The 20,650-nt window shown below is 40.4% G+C and overlaps 2 protein-coding genes across 3 annotated transcripts in view; one reads left to right on the forward strand and one right to left on the reverse strand.

The window, feature by feature from the left end:
* The first annotated feature begins 767 nt into the window (after positions 1 to 767).
* On the forward strand, positions 768 to 8,357 carry LOC137258239 (uncharacterized). The gene is made up of 9 exons (XM_067795834.1): positions 768 to 958; positions 1,286 to 1,371; positions 1,742 to 1,962; positions 2,202 to 2,460; positions 2,803 to 2,892; positions 3,394 to 3,650; positions 3,857 to 4,757; positions 5,258 to 5,417; positions 6,394 to 8,357. Exons 1-9 carry the CDS (start codon positions 771 to 773, stop codon positions 6,935 to 6,937), a joined length of 2,706 nt encoding a protein of 901 aa, XP_067651935.1. The 5' UTR covers positions 768 to 770; the 3' UTR covers positions 6,938 to 8,357.
* Positions 8,358 to 19,542: 11,185 nt separating this feature from the next.
* Positions 19,543 to 20,650, reverse strand: part of LOC137257828 (retinoblastoma-like protein 1) — a 39,178-nt gene continuing 38,070 nt past the window's right edge. For both annotated transcript variants that reach the window (XM_067795297.1, XM_067795298.1), the window contains 2 exons: positions 20,261 to 20,425; positions 19,543 to 19,813 (listed from right to left, as the gene is read on the reverse strand). In XM_067795297.1, the coding sequence (XP_067651398.1) occupies positions 19,625 to 19,813; positions 20,261 to 20,425 (354 nt within the window). In that variant the 3' untranslated portion in view covers positions 19,543 to 19,624. The remainder of the gene's footprint in view (positions 19,814 to 20,260; positions 20,426 to 20,650) is intronic.

Genomic DNA, 20,650 nt, shown 5'->3' on the forward strand with positions numbered 1-20,650 from the left:
TAGCTTATGATTTGATAAGGTTCTAACTGAGCTAGACAAGGACTGCGATAACGGTAAAATATGTCTGTAACAGGAGTGCAGCTAAGATCCGTTTATAACTGTTTGCTTCAACAGGCGACTAACGTGATCGTGTAGTCATATCTCAGTTGCGTCTGTCAATCACTGTATAGTCTGATCCATTATTAACAGACCGCCGAAATAAATGTGCAGCGTTGACGAGTGCAAGATTATACGAGTGTCTATTATATAATAAGACAGTGCTATATCATGCTTAGAAACTGACCGATATGCTGGATTATATGAATACACAATGTCATTTGTATGTTGTAGTTCTAATATGTCTTAACAGTCTGATGTGGCTGGAATGTTACTGTTCTTTATTACACACTGTTTTGAAACTAAGCTGAAATGACTGTTATCAAACGTGTGTGTTAGAGATCGAATTCCAGGACTTCCTGGTGCCCCCCGCCGTGATATTGAAGGGATATTGCTAAAAACTATACTCACTCACTCACTGACCGCAAGGTGTCAGGGTGCTGGGGTAAACCATTCTTAGTCCAACGACAGTCGTATGTCCATGTTAATGCATGTAAAGTTACGATATTCTCAGCACTAAGATCGTTTTGTATAACGGCACCCTGGAGGTATAATTCCCTGTGTTATCTGCGACGGACACATCTCTGGGACGTCGCGTACAAAAACCTGGCATCATTTACCACAAGCAGATAACTGACCATACGTTCATTCTAATTTGCCCCCAGGGTTTCAACATGGGCGTAGGACATAGCAGACAATTAGACGTTGTGAGGGCGACGCAAAAAGACGCCGCCAAACCTAAACCGGATGTGGATCGGGAAGGCAAGTTCCGATTCCTGAAAACTGGTAATGATGTTCCCGATCGAGGGGGAGTCATTTTGCAACGGATGAGGCACTATGACCGAATGGAACCAGATTTAAAGTAAGCCTGATTAAATTATATGTTGATTTGGATCCATTCAGAACTGTCTAGTCTATCATCCCGACCCTATATCGAACAAGAGTCGAACAAATCATGAATTAATTATGCAAATCTAGATATAAAGTTTGATTGAACTGTGTTCCATTTGGATTGTATATTTATTGCTATTTTAAGATACATACGAGATCTGCAAGTTCATTCCTGGGACTGAAAAGTTATCATTGTGTGGTATCTTACTTTCTTGGCGAATGTCAATGTCTGCCATTTTCTTTCTTGTCATTTTCTTTGGACTTAGTGTTTCCACCTTTCGTGTGATTAATATTCCAGAAAACCGTCCCCTGCACAAAGGAGGAAAGAGACAAGTCATCTGGAGTCTGTCTGCGCATGTCTAGGAATCTCCGACGCCGATGCAGGTGACATCGTTTATCATATCTCGATAAGGACTGTTTTATGATTAAGTTTGAAATATTTTCTGATGTTCGATGCGAATGGGTACATGAAGCTTTATCATCGAGGAAATAATCGCCCTTAACAAACATTCATCTTTGTTTGCTAATCTACCTCCATTTCCAAACAGAGCTAAATTAGACTGTTAGTCTGTTACCCATGCACTTTTGTTGAGGCTTAGATTTCTAGCTGATTTTGTTGAGCACATGGAGAGTCTGAAACTTAAGACCTTGTCGACAAAAAGCTACATTAGGATTTCTGTTAAGTCTGGGAACAACTGTTTTCTCTGGAAGTTCTCACTGTGAATTACAACATGCATCATCTCGTCTGTTTCAGATCTCCTATCCACCATCTACAACGTCCCGGCAGACACCTACACCGACAACGCCTCTATCTGCCTTGACGCCTTCTTTCATCTTCTGGATCAAACCACCCGGCAGTATCTTGGACACGCCCTCAAGCGAGACTGGGCCTACTTGCCACCAGATGTCGCTTACGACTACTTGGAGATAATCCCACAAACTTCCGGTGGTCTAAAGGTTGGCGATATACTCAAGGTCAGTCTTAAAGACATTCACAACTGGCAAGAGTCATTATCGTGTGATGCTGATTTTTATGGAGTTATATGTACAATGTGAATGTCCTGTCATAATATCAGATTCCCCACATCGGTACAATTACCAAAACCTAATGCAGTTGTCGCTGTTAATGCTTGAAGGTGAAAAAGCAATGAAATAGACAACGTATATTTATCGTTACCCCTCTATATATTTACTCCAGTACTATGCTGTTACAGAAATGCGTTGGATACGCCCTCCGCTGTCAAAAGTTTGATATGGCGTCGGCCTTGACCTTGCTTCTGGACCAACCTACGGAGCAGCGCAAGGCTAAAGAGCTGCTATCGGATGTTATTGAGCTCCTAGACGTGCTGTGTCCACGTCTTCTGCTCCCGCCACAGCTCGTTCTGAGGCGGTCAGAGGTTATGACCTACAGAGGTGACCTTCATGGAGCCATTAGGGAACTGACTGGGCTCCTGGAAAAAGACAAACACGGAGGTAATCCGGAAATAACCTTCGCATCTTGAAAGAAGTACCATACAATGTTTACTCAGATAATCGTTTGTCTTGTGTGTAACAACGATGTATTGCTTCTTTAAGTGACATTTAGAAGCTGGTATGATGAAGAGAACAATTTTTAATGATTAACAACTTTTAAAATAGATGCGACCATTCGGGAAGATGCTAGCATCATTATTAAGTGGTGCACTGCTGACGCTTGCTTGCGTTGTGACGTATTTAGGCAAAATCTTCCAGTCGTAAATTATCACTCAATTAGTATGTTGAAATGGAAGTGGTAACTCTGTTTGATTTTGTTTCATTTTTGTGTTATTGTTCCAGAGAGTAAGTGGCAGTACCGATCAGAGGACCAGCAGCTGAAGGTCCGCGCACAGTGTCTGCAGATGACGGGTCAAATACTGCATAAAATGTGTGAGTAGGCTATCTTCTAGTTGATTCCCTCAAACATTCCCGTCTTTTTGTGTAAGGCCAGCCCAGGACCCTTGCGCGTCTGACGTAGAATAATATATTCCTTTAGTTTTATGCCGTTTTCTACAATCTTTGGCATGTCATCTTAATGTGGATAAAAGGTAGCTATAAATGGTTCATAAATAATATAAATGTTTTAGTTTTAGGCCGTTTTCAACAATCTTTCAGCTATATGATGGCATGTCGCCTTGATGTGGATAAAAGGTAGCAATAAAACGATCACTATTTTTGTGGGATCCACCTGCGGGCTTATATTGGTGATTTATCTCGAAAAAAGAGGGAGCTAAAACTCAAGATCTAAGTATGCCAGCACACGCAAGGGAGGTAACTCTCATTACATTTCGGCGCCGACTTGTACTCCCGTACACATATATACAAAGATTTACCTAAGGCACCATTAGACAGGTCCAGAAGCGTTATCTGACACCGTTGTTATTCGTTCAGGCTGCTGGAAGGATGCCGTGTCCCCGTTGGTAGAGTCAATTACGGCGTTTGGATCGCTACAAGAGAAGGATACAGACGGGATCATTGTTTCCTTGGAGCTGATTTCTAAATGTCTGTGTAAAATAACCAATGGAGATTACCAAGACCTGAAGGATATGCTGGGATTTCAGTACGACGATCGGTACTTCCAGGCTCATGTTGCGAGCAAAGAGGCTTCTGATCTGGCCAGATGTCCACTCTTCGCTGCTAGAACACACGTAAGTATTCATATGGCACACAAACACGGATTAATTCAGTTTTTAGCAGTTATTTCTTCCAAAATGTCTGACTGGTTATAAATACATTTATTTCCTCAAATTGGCGATTGAAATGACCCGAAGTCAATTATCGTTTTCGAAATGGCAGATAACTGAATCTCTTACTGGTTGGGAAATCTTAATTTGCTGTTGTTCATGTTCCATAGAACCAAGCAGCGGAGGCGTTGTTGATGTACACGGCCCAACACCCTGGTAGCGTTGACCATCTCAACAATATAGAACAGGTCATTAATGAACTGACAACTGGTCTGGCCGTCCACAAATCAAGATGGCATCTAGAATGTCGCCAAGAGTTCTTTGAGTTTGTCCGATCAATATATCTCTTGAAACTTGCGTTTGGATTCTCCGACAGAGAGGAAGACAAGCGATACGGTTCCAAGCTTGAAGAGACCGCCATGTTTCTGTACGGCAAGTATTGTCAGCAGCTCGTTTCCGGTGGAGTTATGGTCTGCACACTGGCCTTGACCCCAGACATCATGACTACAGCCAACTCTCTCATGGTTGATCTAGGCCTAGGGGTCATTGACCCCACTGCCAGCTGTTGTATTGAGATCACTCGAAAAGACGTCGAGAAGAAATCAACCAACAGACGCCATCTTGTTACCTTCGGCTCCTCACAAGGTAAAGGGTGTGACGAGTACTGCTCTGATGCCAAAAGGGGTGACAGAATGGCAGACAGGTTGGAACTCGGCTTACCTATCAATCCTGTGGAATATGGCATCCATGAATCTGATGTGCCCATAGAGACATTTCAGGATTTGTGCGGCTGTATCTTTAGTAAAAAGGGAGAGTACCCCGAGATTAACCACAGCAAAAGTATGAGAGTGGGTGGCCGGAAGTTTGATCCTGAATTGCCTCCCCTTGTGAGTACATTCATCCCTACGTATGTTGACTCACACGACAGGTACGGATCTGATGGCAGCGACAGTGGCGTCAACAGCTGTGACGAGAACAGCATCGGGGACGGCGCTAAATTCTCCCCGTCATTGTCATCCATACCTTCCTTTGTTGGAGACTTCAGACACACTCGAAGCGGATCCGTTAAAAGTAATTTTAAAACTTTCATATATTTAGCAATGTGCTGTGTAAGATAAATGGGAATCATTTATGAAACAGAGGGTGGGTTTGATTTACCACGGTTGTGAACTGTATAAATTTCAGTTTAATCATGTGTAAGCTCGAGATGGAATGAGTGAGTCACGCTCTCACCAAGTGGCAGAGGTGTCGAGCGTATAACATTTTGCTCAAACACATAAGCACGGGTAAGGTACTGTCAAACCAAAACGATAATCGATAACCGGGATTCGAACCTGGAATCACAGGTTTCTTGTTCGACCAAACCTACACAGATTGCGGTCCCTGGTCTATTGGGATAAAGATGCTCTTCTTTTCGAAATGATATCTGTTTTCACATTCACACTTCGGGGTTGTCACATATAGTAATTGCACAAATGAACGGAGTATAGGGTACATATATTGTTTCTTACTCTTGTGAATATGCAGACATATCTTCGTGCGATGATTTATTTGAAGCTGTTTCTCTCAAGGAGCCCGACTGTTGAAGTTCAACCCAGTGACTGGCATTTGGACGTGTCAGAACACTCTGGTGTGGCTGGGGCCGGTGCTGGACCTCCCAGAGAGCAAGAAGGGCAGGTGTCGGGAAGCCTTTGACGTGCAATATCTACACCAGGACGAACTCATGGGCAGGTGAGTCAACACCACCTCTTCTCATTCATTCATTCACTCATTCGGGATTTTCGGATGAATTTGTAGTATTTGCTCCTGTCATTGTAGGCTATTCAAATAGGAAATATGAAATGCCTGAAGACATAACAGTACTTGGGTTGTGATTAAAAGCGTGGAAATACATCTATAAATAAATAAGATCCGGATCTTGCATCTTTCTAATCCTAAGATCACACGATGATGAAAACATCACGAGATGGTGAAAATGAAATTGAATCTTCGTGGAATCGGTTTGTAACTTGAATATTTTGTGCATTTTGTGAATTGTTTGACTAAAAATGTCAGTTGTCTAATACTTTGACTGTAACAAAGGGTGTGTTAATTGCCTCGCGTGAATACGTACGGCCGCTAAACAGAATAATGCCTGTGTCTACTCCATGCATTAACACTGTGCGAACCCTTCCATTTCTGTTTATTCAAGCGGTGTGTAGAGCAGATGAACGTTGCAGAAATACTGCCGATTGCTCAACTGTCATTGGTCAGACACTATACTGTTTCCTTCTAGATGAACAGTGGGCGTCGCATATAGTACTATCGTGAGGAAGTTCTAATCTGGTATATATATCCCACAGGGGCTATATGAACTTCCCATGCTCCACTATATGCTGCAAAGATTTGCTCCATTAGACCCGTCAGGATCCGCTGATCATAACATGTCTTCATGAATACTTGTGTCATTTGAGATTTTAAGTCGTGTTGTACCGAAACATGACACACCTAATATACAGTTGAAACACTTTTACTCACTACACATTTTAGGGGAGATGGGGTAGTCTAGTGGTAAACGCGTTCGTACGTCACGCCGAAGCCCCTAGATCGATTCCCGACGTTGGTACACTGTGTGAAGCCCATTTCCGGCGCGCCCGTCGTGATATAGCTGGAATATTTCTAAAAGCGGGGTAAAACCCAACTCACTGACATATATTCCCTCACACAGATATGTTGGCAAGCGCTACAGGAAGCAGCGATGTCCAAGTCAGTACCTTGAGGATGTCATCTGCCAGAAGACAGCCCGGTTCCTGGTAACACTGTTTAACGCGTCCCTCCACGCTTACAAATCAGACATCCAGGTACAGTACGTCCCTGTCGCGCACCTTCAGATCATGTCGTCGTCGGGGGAGCTGGAAGACTGGATCAACGTGGAGCCGTACCTGGAGGGCGACTTCACCAAGCTGACTAACAACTTGTCCTACAGCAACCCTCGAGGTCGAGACTTGGCTACAGCTCTGACTCACTTCTCCTTTGTCCAATCCCGGGGTAAGCTGATGCTGGTGGACCTCCAGGGCTGGATGCCGTCCGATGGCAAGGGCGTTGTCTACCTCACCGATCCCCAGTTCCACTCCAGCGGTGGGGGGAAATTCAGTAGCTGCGACATGGGAGAAACGGGGATTGAGCTGTTCTGGGAGACTGTTCATCCTGAATGTAACGATATCTGCTGGGCCTTGAATCTTCCAAGGCCATGTGAAGGTTCACTAATTTGATCCAGTGCTTGCGTTTTGGCGGGACTTTGCGAGTCACTGGACTGATGTGTTACAGAATGTTACTTTTATTGTATTATTTCATATGTTGAGATCACATGGAGTATGGACCAAGGTGAAAAGCACGCGTCCGTATAACGAGACTCCGGAAATAATTTCCAAATCCCAATTACGTCTTAGTTTATTGAACACATTGCATCCGATAGTCTTAGAACTGGGGCAAGAGTCTCCAGTTCTATGCGGGAGGGAAGTATGACGAATTTGAAGAACGATAGGGGATGAACTGGGAAGTGTTTTATCAGTTGTGCGTAACAGCGTCAACCATTCACAAATGACTTCTGTATGAAAAACAGAATCAGTACTATTGACAGAAACAATGATCTTCTGAGATTGATCCACCTCCTTTGAAAGTGTCAGAGAATGAGATGACACCATCTGTAAGAATATGACGTTAATACATTCGGCCGTTCAAACAACAGATCCGTGATAATGTCAGGTTTTACGAACATGAATGTTTGTTATATAGTATTTTTGTCGTGTACACTCATCTTTGTCCTTACTCTTTGTATTTATTCATATTTGGTGATTCCTACCTTTTTAGGAGTAAAAATGGGCAGATACAGATACAAACAAATTCCACTTTATTCAGATTGGAAATTCATGCTGATGGAAACGCGTAACTGTACTTCATATGAAGTGTGCAAATGCTCTCGTAAAATAGGATTTGGTCATCCGTCCAAAGGTCCTGACCTTGTCAAGAGAGCGATTACAAATAGATTGTGAACATCAAAATGTCAGGTGTTTTTTTTACCCCCATTCTTTGTTGCGAGGCGGTGAGGTAGCCTAGTGGTTTAAGCGTTCGTTTATCATGGGTATCATGTGTGAAGCCCATTTCGATATCCCCACCGTGACATTGCTGGAATAATACCAAAAGTGGAGTAATAGCATACTCACTCACTAATTCCTGGTTGCAGTACGTCCATGACACGTGGACGTTATTTACCTTTACTAACAGTCGTTCTTTATGAGCAACAGTTAGCTGAACATTATTCTGAGTTGTTCACCATAAATAACGCGTGAGTAGCATGCTCTCAACAAGCACACAACCATCAAAACGTTGAGGCACACTTGCAACACGTTATATTTGGGATTACACTTCCGTAATAAAGTATAGATTCTAGTACTTTTGGAGGGTTGGGTCCCATCCGAGATTCGAACCCACACCCTCAGAGTCAGGCACCTCCTAGCCAGTCTGAAGCACACTTACTCTTTCCGTCAGTATGTGTAACGGTATTACGTTTGTATTTCCTGGCTGATATTATATATTTTGCATTGTTTTCTCGTTATCAACATTGTTCTTTTTTTCTACATGGTTCTTTGTTTTGTGATGTTGAATATTAATATGAAATAAAAGGCATCCACTCAATTGCTACAACAATAATTCAGAGATGTCACCTACCGTGTACAGTAAGCACAATGTAATCTTGAAGGAAACGAACCCGAATCTACGACGCACCTTGGTCAAGCCTGTGGGCCCGAATATGGATATAAGGACAGGGAGGCGAAAATCATATTATGAATGCACAAATTCATTTTGAATACTCACTGATTATTTAATTTATCGGTTCAAGAAACTGAAAATGCCTGATTTTGCCTTTGTGAATGAAACGTATACCGAAGCCATTGCCAAGCATCATCTATTCGTGTGCACACAAAATGTGACGTCACCTTGTTTCGTGGATAACAACACTATGTATGACAGTCCATTGAAGTAAGTATTCACACCTAGGAACGCAGGCGACCAGATGTGAGAAGGCTGGTGCTAACGGTATCATTTTCTTTAATTTTATAAATATAAAATTTGGTATTAGTGGCATTAGCTGTCTTAGCCATTTATCTCAGAGTTCGGCAGTTAATTATATTGAAGTGTAATTATACAGGGGCGGTAGTGTGTGTACATTAAAAGTACCGCTTCGTGACGTCATGCGAGACCGTGCATTCATCTGCAGAGATTTTTGTAACACCAAGGTGCTTCCCAAACGACTCAATCATTTGAAATATTAGAACTTCTTCGTACGCGTGGTAAATCGGCAACACGAATTGTGACATTTATCGTCTGCTTCCCTTCCTTGAACTTATTTATTAAAAGTGTTTCATGCTTTTCTGGAGACGGTGTATCAGTAGAGAGGTAGATTGCTCATTGCAGGAGACTTCAATATCCACTCCAACAACTCGGACGATACTTGTAAGAAGAAGATTCTGGAGGTCCATGTCTGTAGGCAACTGGTAAAGGATCCCACAGGAGATCCGTGAAGGTCCCGGGATAGAATAGGCCTTCGGTAACCCATGCTTGCCATACAAGGTGACTATGCATGTCTTAAGAGGCGACTAACAGGATCGGGTGATCAGAGCAAGAAGGGCAGGTGTCGGGAAGCCTTTGACGTGCAATATCTACACCAGGACGAACTCATGTCATCGGTGCCCAATTGCGCAGATCAGTGCTCATGTTGTTGATCACTGGATTGTCTGGTCCAAACCCGATTATTTACAGACCGCCGCCATATAGCTGGAATATTGCTCAAAACTCACTCACTCACAAGTCAGGAAATGTCTTTTCCTGGATTGTTCAGCGTGAAAGAACTCGATGTGATCGTCCTGCTGATGTCCGACCATGGTTGTGTGTCTTGTACTTGATGCCACACGACCACCATCTCCTGTGAAATCCATCCGCTGCAGGAATGTTAGAAAAACTGGGAACAGTGAAGCTTTCAGAAAGGATCTGATAGAAACTGAACTACTCGCAAATCCTCCAACTGAGTGTGAAGGGCTTGCCAACCTGTATAACAGGGTTCTTCCAGGGCTCCTTGACTAGCAAGCCGAACAAAATCCACACAGAGGGTGTACATCATGGACTTTCACACCAGATATAGCAGCAGTGAAGGTCAAAAGGCGATGTGCAGAAAGGCTCTGGCTAAATACACATCTTGAGATCCATCGCCCACTGTTTGTTAAGGCCAGGTTTTGTTCAAATAATATAAATGTTCCAGCCCATGTTTTAGTAGTTCCTTGTGTCCTCTTCGATAACATCAATATGAACTACATTTGTCTCTCAATATGAAATTTTGATAATTATTCACTGAAAATTTCAACTTTTTTACACAAAAACAGGACTAAACAAAATTTAATTTGACTTTTCCAGAAGATTTATCAGTAGTATCTTGTGGTCTTTGTTAGAATATACATACATGCCTGAGTACGTGATTTATAAAATTATTCTTCAATTCTTCAGTTTTTTACCCCGAACTAGGACTTCGAATAATATTATTTGACTTTTCTAACTCATTTATTAGAAGTACCTTGTGTTGTCTTTGAAAATATCCACCAAAATGTAAATTTATGTCTCATTATGAGTTAATACAAAATATTCACTGAAAATATCAGTTCTTCAACGTGTTACACCCCAAAATAGGGCTTAGCATATTTCAAGAGAGGACTTTTCAGTACTCATTAGTTATAACATGATGAAAACACTCAAATCATTTCTGCAACAATTTCTTTTTACGTTTTGTCACATTTTGACTGGACTATTCTGTGAAACCAGGAGAAACTACCTTCTTGACCAAAATCGTGATCAGGAGTTTGGGGATTTGAATACCTTGATCATCAGATCCTAGTCAAGCAAAGGGAGACAATTTGCAATGAGCCATGTCGTTAAACCTTTCACGTTGGATTTGAAAGTCCAAATATCCAAATCGTTTGTATTTTCCACATGGGGATAATCTGTTAATCCCATTCGTGTGTCTCACTACACATGATTGCAGGCAACTTGGGGCCACTTCGCTCACAATGGCAAGCACCAGTGAGTGGAACTCATACATGCTAATATGAGTCAGCTGTCAGGTCGATACTCAACTTATCCTTGTTTGCCAGTACTTGCAATTGTGTGTAGTCTGTACTCTTTCAGCACAACACCATAACTCTGCCCCTGGTCAAGACACTAAGACAAGTTGCCTTAACATCACTGGATGTGTGGTGGGTTAGCCCACAGGCTAAAGTGTTCGCACATCACGTAGCTTCAAGTCCCCATATGGGTACAGTGCGTGCCCCTCTCGGTGATGTAACTGGAATATTTCTAAAAAAAACCCCAGCTCACTCCCAACAAAACTGGATCATTCCAAGGTGCAGCACAAACCTTATGTTAAGGCTAAATAACAACATCACTCTCGTCATCAAAATGTAGTTTCATATTTATTGTCTTCATGTTCAACTTTGAACAAACAGTCTTTAAAACTGCCTTTGCTGGTAAAAATATTGCTACAATATTGTTACGGTGACAGACACACAACAAAGTAACTTCCCGTTCTGTACATAGAGGCAGATACATTTAACAGGAAACACTGCCGGAAGCAGTCCTAGCAACAACACATTCATTTCTCATTTCATTCTTGCCTCCCATAAAACATAAAAAAAGGAATTAAATGCACTTTTTGCATGTTCATAACAAGTCTACCATTGAAACAGGTCAACACTGCCAAAAGCCTAGAAATAAATTTGATCTTTTCACAAATATAACAATGTCCTTAATTTCATTATTCAGAACAAACACAGAAATATTAAATTACGTTATGACACAAATAGGTTCTACTGCATAACACTACAGAGGAAATTAACCCATTTAACCCGAAAACCTAACTGCGAACTTATCCCAAACTGTCATCTGTGGCAATAAATACCCAGAGTGGACTTTCAGGGAGTGTCGTTACTGATATGAGGACTATGAGGGTCTAGTTCAGCCATGATAGAGGCACGCTCACAGCAGCAAGAACCACCTGCTCAAACTAGCCCTGTTACAACGGGTCTTAGCCAGACCAAGGTCTTCTTGGCCAACGATACTGGCAACATTAAGACCACATTCTGAAGTCAGCCCAAATCAATAAGGCTATCACAAGGCCAAGACATTCTCAACTCCCATAGAGAACACTTACAATAGTCATAGTCACATGGTCACTTTGTAGAACTGGGACAAGCTCAACACAAGTATCCAATAAATATGAATATATAACTTAAACAGTGAATTGAATCCTGGTATTCATGGATACAATTAAATTGATGCTTGTTTAAAAAAAACATTTAGCCACTTTCCCAGTATTTAGGCAACTTCCCTCCTACGAAAAAAAATGAAAAATAAAAGTGACAATAATAAAAATACACAGATTGATAAACTGAGGTAAGTGCAAGTAAACCACACCACCCATCATATTTTTGCTTCAGGGATATTCCCCCATGTTACTAATCGATTCAGTCAGCTTCATTATAATGCAATACTAACTTGGTCATGGAAATGCACTTTATTAGAGATGATTTCACGCTATCAAAATGTTACTTTGACTTTTTACATATCAGTGTCCAGCTTAGAATGGACGGACTGGTTAGACTGGCCAAAGCTTAACATGTTCTAATTTGTGCGATAGTTAGCATCAGAGTTATCTCCCCTTGTTTCATGATCAAGGCATTGAAGAAGGAATAGACAGAAATATGGCATTGCTGTAGCAGATATTTCATACATAATAATCCCATCACAGCGAGTTCTACTTCCATTTTGGCACTCTAAAGATTCAACTACGACAGTGAGCACTAACAACATCTTAAATAGTTACTCTAAGATAAATAGACTAATCCTGTTACATGACATTCTGGACAACATACTATGTGTCAAGGTGCTTGTCAAAGATACTAATATGAGAAACGCTTAGCAAGAAAAAGTGTTGGAAAATCTGAAAAGGTGTGGGGTGGGTAAAGGAAAGAGAATCATCCTACTTCAAACCTTTAGAAGATTCAATTTGGTCACTGAAAATTAAAGGTAAGGTAAAACTAACGTATTGAATTGCTGAGAAAACGAGTCAAGTTTGATTTCCTGGTCAGTCTGTAGCCAGGAAGAGAGCATAATACATACTTTCCCACCAGAAAACAGTTAAAGAACTTTTCCACATGATCATAGTAAGTTCTTTCTTCATATGAAGACCTTGATCGAGGGTTTGTTCATACTTCCATAATTAGTTTGAAGCTGCTTTTAGCAATAGTAGAGTAATATCAGTGTGGGGGACATCAGAAACTAGCTTCACACATGGTACCAATGTGGGGAATCGAACCCAGGTCTTTGGCGTGACATGTAACCGCCTTAATCTTTGGGCAACGTCGAAAGAATCTCAGATTCTGACCCACAAGCACAGTCCCACTCACGCTCATGCTACTGTTTAAGCATAGCACTGCATAGATCCAATCAGTGTAGCTGAACAAACATCTATTTTCTTTTATCAATTATGACATTAAGTGATGCATCATTTTTCATCTTTTCATTCAGTGAGTTTTCACTCAGGTGGTATCAAGGCATCTTCTGGGATATATCATTGCGATGAAATTCCATAACAATACTTCGCCACCCAACCTGACATCTTCAGTTACCATGACAACAAATGACACCTGGAATTTCTCTTCTAGTGAAGCTAATTAGCAGTATTTTCTAGTAAGTTAACAATTTGAAAAATGCAAAAACAGAAACCAAAGTCTCATGAAAGTTTAGAACTGTTGAGCAGGCCCTGAAGTTATAAACTTCCCTCGACTTATGTATATATACTTAATATAAAAAACCCACTTGGGTGAAATCCACTATACATCAATCAAGTCTTAAGGACTTTACCAGAATTGAACTCTATCATGAATTCCTTCAGGAGACTTGTCTATCTCATCTAAACAGTCAGGAAACAATTACACATGTATTTGGCAGAAATACACAAGAAGTTTTACAAGCAGAAAAACAATTGTATCAACAGACACTAAAGCAAGTGAGTATGGTTTTACACAGCTTTTAGCAATATTCCTACATCATCACAGCAGGGAACACGAGAAATGGGCCTCACACATTGTACCCATGTGGGGAAATGAACCTGGGTTGTTGGCAGGACAAGCCAATGCTTTAACCACTAGGCTACCCCACCACCCCAACAGCAACCAGAACATAAATTACATCACCAAACATGCCCAGCTTTAACGTTTTTCTGCATCCATACACAAGCAATATTCTGGATGAAGATGGGCCTACGAGTTAACACTACATTAAACAGACGATTCACCTATAGCACTACTGACCAACAAGCCACCAATACATAACCCTACGCAGGAATAGGAAGCTCTACTTGTAATACTGACGTATGTATAATGAACTGAAATGCCCCTCAAATGTATTTAATAACTATACAGGACAACAAATATATCTTACCTATGTAGTGTTGGAGAAAAAACAAATACGTGACACAATATTTCTAATAAAGTGTTTTTAGTAACAAAATAAGGAAAAAAAAAATGTGGAAAAATAGGAATCACATTTACATGACATTGAAGGGGCGTGTCATTGAGTCCTGATTTGAACAGGGTTTCTGTCACATCATGGCTTGCTGGCTTATTGCTGGGGAAAAGCCCGGAAATGATGGAGGCCTAAGACGCTAACCATAATGGTATAAGCCACAAACAAACTAGAAACAAACAGGGTGAGTCTGGGATTCTAGCAGAAATACCTTATACAACTGCACTTGGGGTGAAATGGTATACTGCAATATTTTGTCTAAAGATAGGTAATCCGTAACTTAATCCAAAAAATCAGCATTTTATGTTTTCATATGGTCATTTTGTTTGGCCATACAATGAGTGAGTATAGTTTTATGCCACTTTTAGCAATATTCCAGCAATAACATGGCAAGGATACCAGGAGAGGGCTTCAAACACTGGCACGATGACACTTTAAACTGCAAGCTACCCCGCTGCTCTGAGATTCACCATGGAAGAAAAGGTAACAAAGACAATGGTTATATTCTTTTTCCTGTTATTAAAATATTTAAGATTTGGTTCTTGTAAATTTTCAGAATTATGATATCGTGTACACCAAAGTGAAGGCCTTGTACCACAAAACGTATCGTACCATACCGTATTGTTTCACCCCAACACTGCATGTAGTATGAAAGAACAGGGAATGGTGAAGTTAGACATACGTCAGCAACACACTCATATACCAAGTGCTCTGTTGCTGCCTCAAGATTGCCGAACCTAGTATGACATGAATTATACAAGTAGTACACATATCATACATGTTGAACATGACAAAAATATCAACTCTGTATATCGACTATGTTAAGGCAGGGATGAAGGATACACCTGCTACGTGTATACACAGACCTATCGGAGACCAGAGCATTGAGGTGGGTTGTTGGTACTGTAACAGCACAGGATAAATCTTAAATCAAATTTCTTAATCTGTTTCAAGAAATTTGAACTTCTCTATTTCTATGTAAGTTATAGGCAGAGCTTGTTGACATATGAATACATGAAAAAATACTAAAACAGTAAACTGTCTTAAAACTAATCATGTACAGTCAGTTAATAGATATCTTGAAATTTTGAATATGCATTTTATATATTGAAATAAATATGGAGAGAAAATGAGGGGGTTCTACCTCATTTAGAAATTATAAAACATTTCATCATGGGTAATTTTGACCTATACAAGGAATAGAACCAAGAGGTGAGATGATCAGTAACATTGTCCAGGTAGCCAACCCATTTCCATCTCAACCATGTGAACAACCTACAAGTTACCTTGGGTATCTGCCTGTCCAAAACCCTCTAAACTGAGGGTTTATCTGTTGCAGGCTGAACAAGTCTTTTGTAACACAGGCTCTGGTCTCATGGTGTACAGGTGAGGTAGTTGACAAGAGAACTTCTATGAGATCAGCAGACAATTGAACAAACACCTCAATCAGATAAACATCCATATTTGAATGATACAATTATGATACAAGTCAAGAGAATCTAAATGATTTGAACATGTGTATCTTAAGTATAATCAACTAACGTGTTACATTTGTTAGTTGCCCTAAACAAATCAAACAATCAATTCCATAAATGAATTTATTTAATTCAAAAAGATTGATAATGGACTGCATAGTAGAAGTTCATATTAAGCTGTTCTTTCGCACAAAAGTAAAGGCAAACCTGAATATTAAGAAATGTGGTTTTCTTCGACTAGCTGCTTCTCTTTGTAACCAGGGTACCTGTGTATCTTATGGTTTCAATTACTCCTTCTCACCTACAATAACCTTATAATTAAAAAAACATCTAATCCTGGTCACTCCAAACTCCACTTGTAAAATTAGTACAGCTGCAACTCCAGTCAAATGAGTGTTGCCATGGTTACCCATTCTGTGGGAAGCAGGACAGCCATAGCTCAAGTTCTTCACAGCAATGGCCAGTTTGCAGTGCTCTCTTTACAATAACTGCCACAAGCATAGCTTGTAACTGTCAACAAAGCCTATGACAACGCATGTAGTTTTAACTCCAAACTACCTCACTATTATGCCGACATACCTGTAAACGCTTTCTTCACACGAAGTACAGTTCAGTCACTATTTATTGTTTTTCATATCAATTTGAACTGATATCACGTTATATATTATTTAAGAGGGGGAAAGCGTGAAGGAGAAATGTTGAGACTTTTCCTTCTATCTCAAATCAATCTAATTTTAAAAACCCAAACATTTATCAGGGATATAGTACGACAGCTTTAAAGCTTTTACTAACTCGCCATATTGGCGTTCCCAAAACCACACACAAACCTGAAAATGTCACTATGACTTTGGTAGGACAGACAATTTTCCAAATTCTGTTGTACACTTGACGCGGTAGTTGTGACAGGAGGGTCACAAAAATGTCATGCACTGAAGAAGAGCTTGAGTTATAGCATCACAATGTGACAAAATGAGTGTTATCTCCCCCTTCGTCAAGGTCACATTATCCCTTCATGAAATAAGCAAAGGCATGTTTACTTATGAAATACCCTAGTGTGATGTTTAAGTCACACACATTTAATGACCACAATGGAGAATCATAGCAAATATTTCATGAAAAGAATTAATATTCAAGGTAACGTGACTATTTGGGTCATATCAGTATCCAAAGAAAAAATATATGGCTCACTAATGCACAATGATACTCTTCAACTATTTTCTCAAGACCTCTGATTATTTCACTTATTAACAAGATTTAGCTCCGTGAGCAAACACTTAGTGATTGAGTACTAGGTGAATTTAAAATATACTTCTTATGTTTATTATTACCACTACTACTACTAATACTACTACTACTACCAAGACCCTGAACATCATTAATTCAATGCAAATCCACACCAACCAGTATGGTAGAATCCTTAAAGAACCCTTTTCATCCGCCATGACATGAATGCTAAAAAATAGTCAATATCAAAATGTTTGTGAATGATCCCTATCAAAGCTACATAATGAAAGTGAAACTGAAATCAATGAAGTCAGTGAAAAGGTCTCCATTAAATCTTGTAACCAGAACAACCTTGTCCATCTGTGGGCAATCTTTGACCTGGACCAAAGTCTCCCTGTGACCATGCGTGTCCCGTCACTGTATAACAAGGGCTTTAGAAGATCGACAGGATAGCACTTGTCAAGGAAATTCAAATGGCAACAGATACATGCATATTGTCTCTAAAAGTATCGAAATAGCAGAGAATCCCGCTCTCCTGCTAAAAAGACTACAAACTTTAAAGGGTATCAAAATGCTACTTCGGCTAAAACAGTCTGGTATAAAATACTCCCCATTAAAAAAACCCAATCACATTCATACACATCCATGCAAATGTTTCCAACAGAAAGTGAATGGAGACAGGCTGAAGCAGTCTTGAACTTAGAGCTGGGGGATTGTTACAAAAGCTCAAAGTTAGCCTCTAGACTAGTTTCTGTACATACATGTACAGCATGGAGTAACCATGGTATCCAATAACCAAAAGTTACTGCTTTCCACTAAAGAGTTATAAATAGTATGCTCCTTTATTGTAATTAGGAGTCACATGATAACATGGGACAAAAAATGTCTATGGTACTGATCTTACATTCAGACACAAAGAATGGTACCTGGCAACATCGCCAACTGTCTCTCACAATTATTTTTTCCAAAAAGCACTGTTTAAAAATCTGGTTTCAAATGGGTTGTGGATGGTAAGAGTTAACTTATCTGTCTTCACATTTCTCAAGGGGTTAACATTTGTAACAAGTACAGCTCTAGGATTAAGACTGCCGTAAGTGGGAACAAGACGTTCGTTTAGAGCCCAAAGACTGGATAATAGGACAGGGGCAGTTTTCTGGACAAGTCGGAAAGGATGTGAAATCATACCCTGGAAATATCCAATCTCAGATACCATACTTCACACATATATAACGTACATGCAAGAGAAACATCAGAAATACCTTTAGCAATAAAACATAATGGACAGGTTTCAATGGAAACAAGTCGATATTGTTAACAGCAAAATACAGTGTTATATTGGGCCTTGACTCTGTGTTTCATCACCCAACTTGAAGACACTTATTTTCAAGGACATATCACTTGACACAGTCTTGATTTGCATATTATAGTACTCCCACATACAAGGGAGGTCACTCCCATCATATCACACTGACAAGGGAGGTAACTCTCCCTTATTGACAACATTCTCAAGACTGAAAGCTTTCTCAAATTCTTGTAAAAACCTGAAAATATCTGGTAATGAAACACAGAATGAGAGCATCAATCTCTTATGGACAATTCATAAGAGAGGACATCACATTATTTTATCACATAATACAGAGAATTGTTAATAATTACGGCAAAGATTTTATCTTTAGAAGAACCTTCAGAAAAGGTTGAAAAATAAATAATGGTGATAATCAATTTCATCTGATCATGATCCTCGTCATGACTCAACTCTTGCATTCACGCAAAAAATGCGAAGATTAGCTGTCGGTCGTAATGTGAAAATTGTTCGTGTAAAGACAACAGTTGCCTTCATTTGACTGTACATGCACTCACAGGACACAACACGAATAGTCCGACACAGCAGTCACTCGCATCAGTCGTCAAGACCACAGAGGTCAAGGCCTTCGCACCAATGAATGGCCATTTGTCTTCCGCAAACACAGCCAAGCACTCGCATTACACCTTAGGCAAACATGATCAGCATCAGTTCAGTTTGAAATGCACAGAGCTTGATCGGTGTCAGTCACATAAATTATATTAAAATATGGGGTGTTACAAAGAGACTCCAACTTTCTAAAACACATAAAAATAATCCTTTGGGTTGACAAATCTAATTTCTGTCAATTTACAAAAATATCAACAGTGGAGTTCTAGTGAAGTCTAAAGTGGTAAATGTTTGCAAATTTTCAAACTATGCAATTGAACAAGAGTTTGGGAACAATTATATGACCAAATCTTCCATATTAAATATCAACGCCACATAATGATGACGTTCACTGCACCTGTACTCAATGCATTCAAACAGTCTCCTGTTGTAGAAAAGCACATGTCCTGCAGCCAGGACAGATATTCCCTCATCAGATACGAGAGAACGACAACTTGGTCAGAGCCAACAAATGCTATTTCATTAATGATGAAATCTGAGATCCAATTCATCCCTGAATCCTTCCTGGTGCAGACGCAGGATTTCACAATCCTGACAAAGCTCCACAGAAGGAGCACAGTCGACCTGATTTGTAGTCGGGTCTGAACAACAAAGGTAATAAATTTGTATAAATCGTCATAAAGAGCATGTAACTATCATGTGCTTCTTCACTCTTGGTCCTAGTTGACGATTCCGTTTGCCTCCTGTCGCTCTGAATTTACATCCTGAAGACGGCGCATTAGTCGACTGGAACACATTTTCTTTGATGGGCTGTCATCGACGTCATCATCATGATCAACCTCAAGGATCCTCTTCCCTGTCAACTTACGCTCCCCCATGCGGACCATGTTATTTATTGCACGCAGGTCCTGCAATGAAACGAATTTAGGCCAATTATTTTGTAAACACAACTGATATAAAGGTCATGGGAACCTTAGTTACCGGAGCTGACACTTGGTAAGGTTTCTGTAAGTGTAAACAGTGAGACACCGAACAAGGGGAGTCATATCAAGCATGTCCAGGGTTTGTTGTTTAACGCTGCTCTCAGCACGACTCTACCAACAGCGATCTGTAAATCATACTATGATACACTAAATCCAGTGATCAACACCATGAGCATCGATCTACAAAGTGGGATACAATGACATGTTGTCAACCAGGTTAGCAAGCCTGACAACCCAATCCTGTGACAAGCATGGGTTGCTGAAGACTAGTTCTAACCCAGATCTTCAGGGGTATGTCAGAGGTTCATGTAGGTGATACGCTAATCCACTAGCTACATACATCAGCAAGTAATGCTAAATGCTTCTACCAACCTTTGCTGGGCTCCTGTTTATGCAGAATGAGATGCCTTTTGGCTGAGTTGTGTGTGACATGCTGCCTGCGTGAGGGGAGATATACACAGAGTATTTGCTGGAAACGCGGCGTGGGGATGCTTGCTGGCTTCGCACCAATGGCAGTGGGGACAACGGAGGTACATCCTGCAGCAACAAATAAAACTATCACAGCCTAGCTGAAACTAAGTCAAACATTCTAATATAACACAAAAGACAAACACCCAGTTCTTTCATATTAGTCATGGCATGGAAGATACACTGCAGCATCGGGATCTTCCTTTGAGCAGTGTATGTCAGAGACACACTTTCATATTACTAGTTATCTCAGACTGATTAAGATTAAACATACCGAACATATAAAGAGTACTT

The sequence above is a fragment of the Haliotis asinina genome, chromosome 12, assembly GCF_037392515.1.
Source record: "Haliotis asinina isolate JCU_RB_2024 chromosome 12, JCU_Hal_asi_v2, whole genome shotgun sequence".
NCBI classification, from domain to species: Eukaryota; Metazoa; Mollusca; class Gastropoda; order Lepetellida; family Haliotidae; genus Haliotis; species Haliotis asinina.